The sequence below is a fragment of the Megalobrama amblycephala genome, linkage group LG13 (genome assembly GCF_018812025.1).
Source record: "Megalobrama amblycephala isolate DHTTF-2021 linkage group LG13, ASM1881202v1, whole genome shotgun sequence".
NCBI classification, from domain to species: Eukaryota; Metazoa; Chordata; class Actinopteri; order Cypriniformes; family Xenocyprididae; genus Megalobrama; species Megalobrama amblycephala.
Genome location: NC_063056.1, coordinates 17840620 through 17855496, shown reverse-complemented (window position 1 = coordinate 17855496; position 14877 = coordinate 17840620). Strand labels below are relative to the sequence as shown.

General features: G+C 37.4%; 1 protein-coding gene across 4 annotated transcripts in view; it reads right to left on the bottom strand.

Moving 5' to 3' along the window:
* Window positions 1-14877, bottom strand: part of ttyh1 (tweety family member 1) — a 34332-nt gene that overhangs the window by 5953 nt on the left and 13502 nt on the right. For 2 of the 4 annotated variants that reach the window (XM_048152684.1, XM_048152683.1), the window contains exons 4-13: window positions 11526-11637; window positions 8609-8949; window positions 6032-6127; window positions 5703-5775; window positions 3969-4044; window positions 2776-2831; window positions 2060-2152; window positions 1849-1941; window positions 1580-1719; window positions 314-481 (exon numbers count right to left, since the gene is read on the bottom strand). In XM_048152684.1, the coding sequence (XP_048008641.1) occupies window positions 314-481; window positions 1580-1719; window positions 1849-1941; window positions 2060-2152; window positions 2776-2831; window positions 3969-4044; window positions 5703-5775; window positions 6032-6127; window positions 8609-8949; window positions 11526-11637 (1248 nt within the window). The remainder of the gene's footprint in view (window positions 1-313; window positions 482-1579; window positions 1720-1848; window positions 1942-2059; window positions 2153-2775; window positions 2832-3968; window positions 4045-5702; window positions 5776-6031; window positions 6128-8608; window positions 8950-11525; window positions 11638-14877) is intronic. The other 2 variants (XM_048152686.1, XM_048152685.1) reach the window with 1 other exon arrangement.

Genomic DNA, 14877 nt, shown 5'->3' with positions numbered 1-14877 from the left:
ATTTTATTATTTTATTGTTACAATTAACTACATATTATATATAAACTGAATAAATAGTTATGAGCGTCTATTTCTTTGTGAGTTTGAAAACTGATTTATTTATTAGCATTTTTATTCTTAATTAATAAATTGACATTTTATTCCTTTATTTTATTTGTAAGTGGCACTCCTAGAACTCCAGATACTTAAGTAAATAATTTAGGAGAAAAATCTGCTGTTGAGCTATGTGTGGGTGATGTACACAACCTTGTGGTGGTTTATGGGTAGGGTCATTCTGTCTGTCTGTCTGTGTGTCTGTGCATATGTTACTCACGGTAACGGAGGCGCGCTAGAAAAGGGGGGAGTCCAGCCGGCCCCCTGGTAACTATAGAAGGGGGGCAAGGCCCCTCGCTGGGAGCCCGTGGACGTCTGTCTACGTGCCTGATGAGAAGTGAAGGGGTCCTCACTTTCGCTGTCGGAGTCCTCGTAGTCCTCTGAATCACTATGCCACCCAGTAAGAATTATGGAACATAAAAAATTGAAAAAACGTCATGAAATAAGTATACGCTTTATGTGCTTTGTGTTATGTGTGCATTTGCAAAAACAAAGGCCTTTAGACATTAAACAAAGACATTTAGTAAAAATTTCTTCATACATGTAGATATTGTCATGAAATAAAATAATCCTAGTCTAGTAGGTAATCCTTTAATCTGATCTTGTTCCTCTTTGCCATTTCAGTAATCTATGCATCTGCCATCTACTGTCTGTGAAAATGGAGTTTGTGCTCTGAACACAATTTTACTGCAATTAAGCACGGCAGCCACCTCTGTTACTTAAAACAATTGGATTTGCCAACATCCGGCACTTTGAGGGAGTGTACCAAGTCAGGCTGAATCAATAGTAAGTGACTGAGCTTTATGAACTAATGGTATAGTGACATTAATACCATATCCAGATAAAAGTAGTGCAGTGCATTTAAGCACTAATGCCCTTAAGTTGAGATCATATTTCTCTCATCTGTGCATTGCTGATGAGAGCGGTTGTCAGTGTCTATTATGTTACCACAGGCCCATTTATGTCAAACTGTACTGGAGTTGAGCATCCCACCTCCATTAACGTTTGGCTGCATTCGTTGTTGAGGATGGTGGAATCATGTAATTCGTTTTGCATTAAAAATCTGAAGTTTTCAGGTTTCCGGCAAGCATTAATCTTTATATCCACATTAAACATATTACATATTAACATGATATAGGCTGTGCATTCCTCAGTCTTGCGTCATTCTGAAAGATTTTTTGTTTGTTCATTTTTTTCTGTATAAAACTTAGCATTTTCATTCTCATCATACACCTTCTGCATTCATGAATACAGTGGGGTACAAAAGTCCAAAGTGCAAAAATCTGTTACTCAGTCTAATCTAATTAAAACTGCAAATACACAAAATGCACAATACACAAGTGCAACACTACTTGTTTTATGTAGCTCATCCCTCTTAACACTGTCATCAAAATAATTAATGGCATGAATATAATCAGAAATGCCATTTATGAAAATAACAGCAGATGGGATGTTAGACTGGCTGGAGCGATGAAGTTCACCTAACCTGTGGAAACTCCTCCAGGCTCCAGGGAGGGAGCAAAGAATAGCTGTGAACGCCAAAGCGGAGAGGAACGAGTACAGGGAAAGATAGAGCAACCCCTCCATCCCATCATAGCACAGGCCTTTCAGAGAGTCAACATAATCCTGAGAGAGTGACATGAAAACAGGGAGTAGATTGAAATATGAAAAAGTATAGCTCATCAACCTCAATTGCAGAGTATTAGATTCTCACTTGCAGACAGGCTGAGGTGGAAAACAGGTTGCTATGGTTACCTTGTTCAGCCCTCGACAGTTGAGAAGTGCTACCAGCTGGTGGAAGTTGCCCTCAGTGGTGTTGAGGATCTGCTGTACCTCCCTGAGTGACTTCTACAAGGGAAAATAACACAGTAGCTAAGCAGCACATACTGTATGGCTGCTATTGATCTTTCCTGTCAGTTTCTACCATATTGTAGCACTGATAGCAATGAAAGCATTGTTAACATACCTCTGCCTTTGGAAACCGTGGGAGGGCGTCTCTCTCCAGACTGGAAAGGTGAGAGTGGATGCTGGAAAGCGCTCTCTGGGACTGGGTCAGTATCTTATGCCCGTTCAACAAACAGAATTTAGCTGATTTAACAGAATTTCACAAGCTAAAACATCTAACTGCCTTTTAATGCACATTCTGGTCTTAAGGCATGATTCACACCACATGCATTTCAGCCTATTTATGAAGAGGAAAATAGTCTTTTATGAAGCAGTATAATAAATTTCAATGGCTCAAAGATAATTGCATCATTTATGGACTGTATTAAAGGAAATATTCAATACAGTAACTCAGAAATCGCTTTCTTTTTAGAGCAGCAGTTCTATTACACAGTCAGTTTGAAACTGGCCTTTCGTTTTCACGTTAATAATGTTATTTCACTGTCTTTATAATTTCCTTTATGACATCAAATTCCTTTCTTCATTCATCAGTCCCTCCAAAAACACTGTCAGTCGGTCTTGATTACAAAATCTTGATTATAATGTCATAATCCTCTTTATTCTGTTCATCCCCACCGTGACATAAATGGCATTGCTTTTTAATCTTAATCTGTGCTTTGTGACATCATTATAATTCCTTATATTTGGGGAATTCTGCCTCGTGATATCATCAACATTCTATTTTTTACTGCTTTAGTAATCTCTATGACATCACTGTCATGTAACAAGATTGCACACCTGTTGAAAAGGGCTGCTCATTTTCCTGCTGCAGGTTAGGTAATAATCCAGGATTTCTATTTAGAGAAAAGAGAGAGCGAGGAAAATAAAAAGATACAAGGCGTGGGTAAGACTGTGTATGCGTCAGAGATGAAGGCAGATGGACAGTTAGCTCTGTTCAAAAACTTAGTGAGTTGCCTCGCTGCCTACTGCCAATATATGCAGCTTCCTTCTAAGGGGCCGTTCACACAGAAGCGTTTTTGCATTCCACTGCGCAGCTTTTCCATTGTTTTCTATGTGAACTTGAACTTGACGGACGCAACATTTATCGGGCAGCTAAAAATATGCGTTCACATTTACCATTGTTTGACGGATTTTCATGATTTTTGCATTCCACTGTGCTGCTTTTCCATTGTTTTCTATGTCAACATGAACTAGATGGACACCTTTGACAGATATTTTAGCATGCAGCTAAAAATATGCGTTCACATTTACCGTTATTCAACGACTTTTCACAATTTTGCATTTTAGCATTCCATTGTGGTGCTTTTTGATTGTTTACTATGTCAACATGAACTATACAGACATGTTTGACTGAGATATTTTAGCACATTAACCATTGTTTGATGAATTTTCAAGAGCGAATTCCAGTTCAATCCACAGAATCAGGATTTTTGCATGAGGGTGAGCGATTTCTCCACACTGATTTTGCAACGGGTTCAAGTTGGTCAGAAATATTTGTCACATTAAAGAGTTAGAACACCCAAAAATGAAAGTTCTGTCATTAAGTACTCAGCCTCATGTCGTTCCAAAACCCATAAGACCTTCATCTTGAGAACACAAATTAAGATATTTTTGATGATTTTTTTTTATTTTTATCTCCCATAGAATTGGCGCATTCAAGGTCCAGAAAAGTAGTAGACATCGTAAAATAGTCAATGTGACTACAGTGGTCCAACCTTAATGTTATGAAGCGACGAGAATACTTTTTGTGCGCAAAAACAAAACAAAAATAACAACTTTATTCAACAATTTTCGTCTCTACCCTGCATGCATTGTGGTGCTCACATGAACAGCGTCGGCCAATACTTAGCCGCCGTTCGGACGTAAAGCACGAAAGCCTGCACTGTTAGGATGCCCTAAAGTGCTGTTTATGTCAGCAACTCAATAGGTTCTGAAACAGAGCAATTGCGAATGAAAGAGCTTTACAGCACCTGTGCTTGTCCTAGAGTTGAAGTGAGTGGAGTTAAGCACAAATGTGTTTGGGTCAAAGCAAAAATCACTCAGGGCCTGAGAGAGAGAGGAAAAAAAAAACAAAAAAGAGCAAGAAAGGGAATTGAGCAAAAGCAAATACAGAAGAGAGATGTTAACCATGTGGCACAGTGACCAAGTGACATACTTCCCTCAGTCTCTCTCGTCCCACTGCTCTGCTATTGATCTACAGTATTCACTGACACATATGCAAACTGCCCCTAAATCCTAATTTTCTTCCCATCCCTCAACCAGTTTTCCGATTTTCCATCATTCCTCTTGTCCACTCTGCACTGTCTGTCTCTTTTACACACACTTGCTCTCGCTCATGGAATGTGAGTAATTAATCAAAGTGAATAGCACTCAATATTACCAAGAGCTTCACAAGAGGACTAAAGAGGGTCAGGAGAAAGAGAGAGAGCGCGATGGAGAGAGGACAGAAAAACTGAGTATGTGTGTGCGTATGTATTATAAAGGGGGAGTGCTAGGCAATTGTTCCTGTTGGCTGGATCGGTACAATGAAACTCTTGTTTTGTAGGCCAACGACTGCCATCTCGTCCTGTCACTTTCTTTCTTTCTTTCTTTCTTTCTTTCTTTCTTTCTTTCTTTCTTTCTTCCTTATCATCGGTATTGCCACATTTTGGTTGAGATTCTTACTGGTAACCCATAACATTTCTCCTTCATATATACACTACCCTTCAAAAGTCTGGGCTTGGTCATTTAAAAAAAAAAAAAGTTTTTGTTTTTGTTTTCAAAAGAAGTCTCTTATGTTCACTAAGGCTGCCTTTATTTATCGTAATATTTTGAAATATTATTACTATTTAATTTTATTACTCATTAATTTATATTTATTTAAAAATGCTATTTATTGCTGTGATGGCAAAGCTGAATTTTCAGCAACATCACTCCCGTCTTCAGTGTCACATGATCCTTCAGAAATCATTCTAATATGCTGATTTGGGGCTCAAGTAACATTTCTTATTGTTATCAATGTTGAAACAGTTGTGCTGCATTATATTTTTGTAGAAATAGAAATATTTTGTAACATTATAAATGTCTTTACTGCCAATTTTGTTTAATGTATTGCCTTCTGGCTGAATAAATTTATTTCTTCCCCAAAAAAATCTTACTTACTACTTTGAACAGTGTATTTATATTGTAATTTTATATATTTTTTTAAGGCCAGGTGACCACTACTGCTGTATTACTCTCAGAACATTCGCACTCACTCTCTTCTTTTTCTTTTTCTATTGCTTTCAAGATCTCTTATGTTCATCTTCAACACAGCATCCATTTTTTCCTTTTTTTCTTACAAAGTAACACAGACACTCAGATTCACATGCATTGAAGCTTTAATCTCTGCCCTATTTTCCTCCCTTTTGGGACTGTGCCATGACTGCTGAGTTCCCAGAGTGGAAAACCTTTTTCATTATAACACACGCACAAACACACTCTATTCCTCTCTCCTTCTTTCATAAGCAGACAATAAGTGACTGCATCTTGGCTGGTGTGACCTTTTAAAACTTAAAAAGTCACATTCACAGAGCTTTGGCTGGATTTTTCAGTGAACACAAATGTCTCCGCAAAGCGAGCTGACACACACTCATTCACACACAGATGGCGGTATTCTGTGCTGGATGTCCGCTTGCGGAGAGCTGTTGTTTTTCTGTCTGGCTAGACATTGCCTGAATACTCACCACCACTGTGGCCGTCTCTAGGCCGAGAGAACCCCAACTCAGAAACAGAGCCAACCAAGCCAGCACTGTCATCCTGCAAATGCATGCACACACACACACACATACACATTTTTACCATCTGCCTCTCTGTGGCTGAGTGGGTGTCAGTAAGTAAAAATAAAACTACATTTTTTCTGTACGCATTTTCTATCTTGGGTAATTCAGATGCATAATATACATAATAAAACATTACTGTGAATGTTTATGTACTTTTTACATTATGCAGGAATGTTGTGTGCATATCAAATCTACTAAACACATAAAGCAGGTCAGAAATGAGTTTAACTCACAGAATAAGTAGCCAGCGGGCCTGTTTGGCTAAACCCAGAAGAATAAAGAAACACACCACTAGATCCAGTAAAAGCAGCAGCACGTACGACAGCCACCTAAACAACAAAAACAGATGAGACATTATCTTCAATACAGTGCCTTTCAGACTGTGAAATCTAAAAACTTACTCAAACATTTCTGTCACACCTGCCAAAGACAAAAAAAAACTGAAAAAAATTACTAAACCAAATTTTGCATTAGGTCATCTGACATTTCATACAGTTGATTGATGACGAATATGATGTAGGGCAACAACAGCGTGATGAAGCCTAGCTTTATAATGTAGTTAGAATGTCCCTAAAATTCAAGATATGGGGGGCAGAATGTCCCGTTTGAGTTGTTGGCTCATATTTACATCATATGATACAGTTAAGCTATATCACACAAGCAACAAGTGCAATATCACAGGAGTGCTGTTTTTCTGTCCAAAATAGCACAAGTGCAAATATGATACTGATTTTATACAAAAGTGTTATTTTAGACACAATATTGTCTGTTTTGCTCAATTTTTCCAACTAAAATATAAAGACAAAGCAGAACTGTTAAAGGTGCTAAAGAGGATGTTTTGTTTTTATACATTTTTGCAATATTACTTTAAACCGTCTTTACTAACTGATAAAAGACGATTTATTAGGTGCACTGAAAGTAATAATATTAATATACATCATCTGTGCACGAGGTAGGGCCTTAAAAACATCAGCCAATCGTTTACGCGATCATCGCGTAAACGATTGGCCCTCTGGCTTGTCAATCACTGCCATGACGTTCCTTGTAAGAGACGAGCGCGGCTGCGCACTCCAGTAACTTTCCACACTCTACAGGCGCTGCATGCCATGTTTTTGTCAGGAGACAGGAATAACAACTGCAGATTAGTTACCTGCGGTGAGTCCGACATAATGAATCCAAAAAACACGACACAGCGAATGCCGGTGGTAAACACTCGTGTCCCAATACTCGTGCACGAGTTTTGGGAGACATTCCTTTGAAATGAGCTGTGAAGGAGGGGGGCTGTTCTTACGCATGCGCTCATTTCAAAAACTCAGTAACAGTCTTTGGATTCTCAGTTGACGAAAAAAATCCTCTCTATCACCTTTAATCTGCGAGCAAAACACAAGGGCATTTATTTTCTGAATCTGCATTTTGAATGAATCAGGTGAACCAATGATTCAATGGATCATTCATAAAGAGAATTTACTTCACTCCTGAATGAATCAGATGTTTGAACAAATCGAATGAATGAATGAATTAATTAATTAATTAATTATTATGACATTTACCACCACCTATTGGTAGTTTTCTTATTTAGAGTACAATTTCATTAAAAAATAATTTCATATTTCCATAAAAAAGGTAATAGTATAGTTTACCCAAAAATGAAAATTTAGTCATCATTTACTAATTTTCATGGTCCAAAAGTTTATGTATAACCTTCAACATCTATGAAAACTAAGCTTCAAAAATCTTAACTAAGAATAAAACTCTTCAAAGGCATAGAATATGGCCCTTTTAAAGGGATAGTTCAACCAAAAATGAAAATTATCCCATGATTTACTCACCCTCAAACCATCCTAAGTGTATATGACTATGTTCTTTCAGACGAACACAATTGGAGATATATTTAAAAATATCCTTAGTCCTCCAAGGTTTATAATGGTTGTGAATGGGGGGGGGGGGGGGGGATTGGGGGTCACATTTTGAAGGTCACATCTATAATCAGAGTAATCCATACGACTCCAGTGGGTTAATAAAGGCCTTTTGAAGCGAAGAGATGCGTTTTAGTAACTTTATAAATTCATACTGCACAACTCGACTTGCGCCAAATGAGTAACCCATTGACGCTATGTATGCGGGATGTAGGAGTATTGTAATCTAAGACGTCTATCGCGGTTCAAACAAACAGGGCTGGGCAACAAATTCAAGCTCCTCTTCTCTTATATCAAAATCCTCCAACATTTCTCTTTAAAATTTCTTCTTTTAAACTTCTAATTTGTGACCGGTGTTTTGTTTTGCTCTCTTCTCTGCGCCTCCGCGTTCGTCAATGCGTCAGGGTCAAAGGATACTCATTCGCCCAAATCGACTTGCACAGTATACATACGGTCGTCCGCTGGAAGCTAGTTATTTGAATTTATAAAGTTTTAAATATGGATATTTTCGAAAAATGCATTGCTTCGCTTCAAAAGGCCTTTATTAACTCAGTGGAGCCGTATGGATTACTCTGATTATGGATGGATGAATTTTTTTTTTCTTCAAAATGCCCCTATTCACAACCATTATAAACCTTGGAGGACTAAGGATATTTTTAAAAATATCTCCAATTGTGATTGTCTGAAAGAAGATAGTCATATACACCTAGGATGGCTTGAGGGTGAGTAAGTGATGGGATCATTTTCATTTTTGGGTGAACTATCCCTTTAAGCACATTGTGTTACGATGTAGTTTTTTCAACTGAATACCAACATTTATCAACACTGAACAACAAATCTGGACATTTTGTTTCCCTAACTGTAGTAGCACTCCTGCTTTTGACATCTCCTCACCTGTAGTCTTCATTCACCATGAGGGTGCTGGCTGCCCAGCCCGGGGAGAAGGGAGCAGGAATGCTGTTGGCGGATGGACTGAGAGTGGGGGCTACAGAAGGTGGGGCTGGGGTAAGTGCTCCTACTATGCTTTCGCTTCCATTCGCCCTGTAAAATCCATCAGCGATGGGGATCAGACCTCGTCCCAGAGTCAGGTTGGAGAGGAGAGACACGACCCTCTCTGAAAGACGCCTGCAGGAGCGTGTAGGCACGAGCGCTGGCTTATGTCCTCCAAACACATCCTCCATAGAGGTCAAGGGTCCTGAGACAGACTGCTGCAGCCCGGCCACGGTGTCTGAAACCTGGGCATGTGAGAGGAGAAGATTATGATGAAGTACTTTACTTTGAATGGCATGAACCCAATGCATTTGTACCCAGATCTGATTTATGAACATACTAGCTTAAATACAAAAGAAAAGGGTAACAACTTTACAACAAGGCCCCATTAGTTGACATTAGTTAATGCTAGAGATGCACCAATGTATTTTCACTACCAGTCATCGGCTGATTGTTTAAAAACAGCTAATGATTTTGAGACGATTATATCCTGTCAATCAAAAGGGTACAGAAAAACATGTCTGACTGCAACTCATACTGTGTGTGAAGAAAATCTCTATTGTGTTGAATTTAGGGCAAGTTAACGTGACAATAACACATTAACAGTAAAACAAAAAAACTACATAAAAGCAGGCTCGATTTGACTTGTTTGAGTGTAATTATTTTATTTGTGAAAATAAATAGCAGTTGAATATAATACCTTTGTTTTTAATTGTAACCTCTAATATTATAGTGTACCAAATGAGAAGGTTCCCTGTATAGTTTTATACAGCAATATTTTGGGATTATTTTTTTTTCCTTAAGAAAAGTCAAACTATCATACTGCATCGATCGGCAGATATCATTCTGAATAATCGGCTATCAGTATCAGCGGAGAAATTTAGTATCTGTACATCTGTAGTTAATGCATTAACTAACATTAACAATGAGCAATACAATTACAGTATTTATTAATCTTTGTTAGAGTCGGCATGAAACGAAAGTTGTTGTGTTTTCTTTGCTATTATGATGTATATACAAGTGAAACGGCTTTTCAAACAAGAGAAAATGTAGGGCGGGACTTGATTTTGTTCATCGGGAAATGATTGGATCATTGGATTGTTGTGGTTTCCTATTGCTGTGATCTCACACCGGTGAGCACGTCATCAGAGAAGGGAAGAGATGTCACTGCAAGAGGGAGTGGAAGTTATTTTGATTAAAGATTATGAGGGCACATACATTTATAATAAATACGGCAATATTCCATAAAAAAAACAAGAATTGTCAAATTTGATTTCATTGGGCCTTTAAAGGGTTAGTTCACCCAAAAATGAAAATTCTGTCATTAATGACTCACCCTCATGTCGTTCCACACCCGTAAGACCTTCGTTCATCTTCGGAACACAAATTAAGATATTTTTGATAAAATCCAATGGCTTAGTGAGGCCTGCATTGCCAGCAAGATAATTAACACTTTCAGATGCCCAGAAAGCTACTAAAGACATATTTAAAACAGTTCATGTGACTACAGTGGTTCAACCTTAATGTTATGAAGCAACAAGAATACTTTTTGTGTGCCAAAAAAAAAAAAAATAACGACTTTATGACAATATCTAGTAATAGGCGAATTCAAAACACTGCTTCATGAAGCTTTACGAATCTTTTGTTTCGAATCAGGGATTCGGAGTGCCAAAGTCACATGATTTTAGTAAACGAGGCTTCGTTACGTGATAAGTGTTTCGAAATTTCAATGGTTCACTGGGAGGCGTGACTTTGGAAGTTTTATACACGATCTGAACCACTGAATTGAAACAAAAGATTCATTAAGCTTCGAAGCTTCATGAAGCAGTGTTTTGAAATCGGCCATCACTAGATATTGTCATAAAGTCGTTATTTTGTTTTTCTGGCACGCAAAAAGAATTCTCGTCGCTTCATATCATTAAAGCTGAACCACTGTAGTCACATGAACTGTTTTAAATACATCTTTAGTAGCTTTCTGGGCATCTAAAAGTGTTAATTGTCTTGCTGGCAATGCAGGCCTCACTGAGCCATTGGATTTTATGAAAAATATCATAATTTGTGTTCCGAAGATGAACGAAGGTCTTACGGGTGTGGAACGACATGAGGGTGAGTCATTAATGACATAATTTCATTTTTGGGTGAACTAACCCTTTAATGTTAGTTAACTGTTCATTGTTAGTTCATGTAAGCTCAGGTCCATATTATCACAAAATATGATTTTAATGATGTATAGTAAATGTCGAAAATAATATTAACTAACAATACAAAATGCTTTAGAAGTGTTTTTCTTTTCAGTGTTAACAAATGGAACCTTACTGTATAGTGTTACCAAGAAAAGAGTAGTGGAAAAGATGTGTGGGAGATAAGAGGACAAAGGAATGCAGTGGAAAAAGATGGAATAAATGGAGAGGGTCTTGTAAAAGTACAGTAGAAGTAAAGTAGGTCATTAATCAAATTGACACACATTCATCGATTGACCATATGAGCAACCCGCCAAATCAATACCCGGAGAGGATTTTATCTCACACACAAATGCATTCAAACACACACTCTCTCTCTCTCTCTCTCTCTCTCTCTCTCTCACACACACACACACACACACATTCAAAACAGATAAGACTCATCTGAATTCCCCTGTTCGCTTATTGCAATCACAGTGTAATAAAATCATGCAGTGTGTTTGCTGAGCATTCTGCATTTCGTTTGGTCCCTAGTGCTTCAAAAGGAGATTGATGGAATAAGCTTTTGTGTATGTATGAGTGTGTGTGTGTGTGTGTGTGTGTGTGTGTGTGTGTGTGTGCGCGTGTATTTCTGTTCTCACCAGAAGATCGATGGAAGCCAGTGTGTAATTGGCAGTGAGCAAGGATGAGGTCAACTGATACATCCCATCGTTCGCCTCACTGTTGCCGTAGAAACCAATGCCTATGGCAACACTACAAAAAGCAGAAATATGAACAAGGAGACAAAGAAAAAGAAAGTGAGAGGGAGGAAAAACAGAATAGAGAATTGAAAGAGAGAAAAATGAGACATATTTAATCTAGTTACATTTACAATAACACTACCCTTCAAATCTTTGGGAGTGGTAAGATTGGTAAGAAGTCTCTTTTGCTCACTAAGGCTGCATTTATTTGATCAATAATACAGTTAATAATACAAAACAATAATACAAACATTTTTGTAAAATATTATTAACATTTAAACAGCTGTTTTCTATTTTAAAGGCACAATATGTAATTTTTCGCTACTAGAGGTCGCTTATTCAAAACAAAGGCGTAGCTCGATTTTGTGGAATCATGGGAGGTGTTGTCTTCACATCTACAGCCGGTGGAAAAGACTCAGGCAGAAATCATATTCATGGATAAGCTAATGCATTAAAGATTTATTAACATTACTGCAGTATGAAGCAGGGTGTGGCTGAAGACCATCAGAGCGAAACAAGGTTGTTGGTGTTTCCATGGTTTCTACAAAATAAATCCGGAAAGTGAGGATAACGCGGGTATGATGTCACTGATAGGCGACGCACGGACACGGTCTGTGTCCTTATTAAAATTGCTTATTTCTCTGGATTTAAACATTCTTTGAAACATTTGGGATAGTATAAATACACAAATCAATACACAAAATATATAACATTGTTCTATTGGTTTTTGGATATTTTAATATTCATATTGTGCCTTTAATATATTTTAAAATATAATGTATTGCTGTGATGGAAAAGTTTAATTTTCAGCATCATTATTCCAGTCTTCAGTGTCACATAATTCTTCAGAAATCATTCTAATATGCTGATTTGCTGCTAAATTTTTAATTATTATGAATGTTGAAAACAAATGTGATGCTTAATATTTTCATATATATATTTTAGATACATTTCAAGAAAGTTATTTGAGTCTGAAATCTTTGAAATCTAACATGCCTCTTAGATCACATTAATGCATTCTAGATGAATAAAAGTACTAATTCATTAAAAAAAATCTTACTGACTAAAAACATTTGAATGATAGTGTACATATTAAATGGTTTTCATGCAAACAGACTAAAAAAAGAGCACTGGAATCCAAATCATCAACACTGATAATCCACTCATTTACATATCTATTTCACATTCAAATATTCAGATTAATGCTTGGGCCAGATGCTTGTCCAATCCTTTCCAACCTGCCAAAAATAGCACAGCCCAATCTTTTGCTGTTTGACCCAGATCAAGCCAAAGCAGAAGAGTGTGTTTATGTGTTTGACTCAGTAATTAATATTGCAATGCGAGCAGTAAAGGTGTTTATATGCCTATATGCAGTCCTCACTGTAAATCAGCATGTAGCTTTTGAATCCCTCAGAAAAAGAGGTCAGCGTGGATGGGAAGGGGGTGATGTCATAAGGGCGGGCCTGCAGGCGGAACACGTGCCACATCAGAACGTTTGCATCATGAAATCACGCACAGAGCAAAGCAAACCATCTCTTACAGAAACAATAATTTACACAATTTATGTGTGACATAAAGAGCATTAATACATCATGATGATGGTTCAGATCAATGAGGCATGAAAAAGCATTGGGTTTCATATTCATATTCATAAATATGTTAAATGGGATCGTTCTGCACAATGAGTGCATATAATTGAAGGAAACCATCTTTATTTAGAGCAAATCATGATATCTTTATCTAATGCAAGTCTGGAAATGGGGTGTGCGGGGAATACTATTGCTCTTATACAGATATGGACAGTTGCTAATAATAGAAGCCCTGAACAGTTTACTGATTCTGCACTCTGATGTGTGAAAGCACAACATGGCGCGAGTTAAATACAGTAGGGAACATTTCTCTTTTTCACTCATTAGTACTTTCCCATAGGGACTGAATGGATGATGTCAGGTGCTAAATGTCATCTGATCTCTAAATGATGCAAATTGCTTGATCGCTGAAGTGCTCACAGACAATACACAAGACACAGATGATATCATCAAAGTCCTGTTGTTGTGCATCAAAAATATAAGACAATGCACAAAGAAATTATGGATCATTATATACTGTCATGGTCAGAATTATTGGCACACTTTGGTGAACATGATCAAAGATGGCTGTGAACATAAATCTTTCATTCAAAAAATTCACAAAAATCTAACCTTTCATTGAAGTAAAAGAATTGAAAATAGGGGGGAATAACATTATGAAATAAATGTTTTTTCTCCAAAACACATGGGCCACAATACTGGTACCCCTAGAAATTATTATGAGTAAAATATTATAATAGAAACATGAAATTGTCTGGCCATGACTTCTTGTTTTACAGAAGTATAAATATGAGGCCAAATTCCCAAATTCCAAAGGGGTAAAACCCAAAGATTATATATATGATGTGCAGCAAAAGATTGTTGAGTTTCACAAAATAGAAAGTGGCTGTAAAAAAAATAGCTAAAACATTGAAAATTCCCCTTTCCACCATCAGGACAATAATTAAGAAGCTCCAATTAACTAAAGAGGTTACAAATCTACCTGGAAGAGGACATGTGGTTGTATCGTCCTAATGCATGGTGAGGAGGAGAGTTTGAGTGGCTAAAGACTGTTGCAGAAATTAGTTGAGTCTTGGAGTCAGAAAGAATACCAACTGATAAAAAAATCAAAATCTCTGCTAGAAATCTTATAATGGGACATGGTTGGATCTTCCATCAGGACAATGATCCAAAACAAACATCAAAATCAACACAAAAATGGGTCACTGGGCACAAAATGAAGCTTCTGCTATGGCCATCCCAGTCCCCTGACCTGAACCCTAAAGAAAATGAGTGGAGTGAACTGAAGAGAAGAAGCACCAACAAGGAGCTGGGAATCTGAAGGATCTGGAGAGATTCTGTATGAAGGAATGGTCTCTGATCTCTTGTCAGGTGTTCTCCAAACTCATCAGGCATTATAGAAGAAGAGCTGTTATCTTGGAAAAAGGAGGTTGCAAAAAGTACTGAATAAAAGTGTGCCATAATTTGTGGCCAATGCGTATTAGAGAAAAACATTTATTTCATAATAAGATTTTCCCTCCATTTTCAATTCTTTTACTTCATTGAAAGTTTAGATTTTTGTAAACTTCAGATCAAAAGGATTCACACTGCAGATTTCTTTTCAGGCTTCTTTGTTCATATTTACCAAGGGTGGCATTAATTCTGACCATATATAGACTTTATAG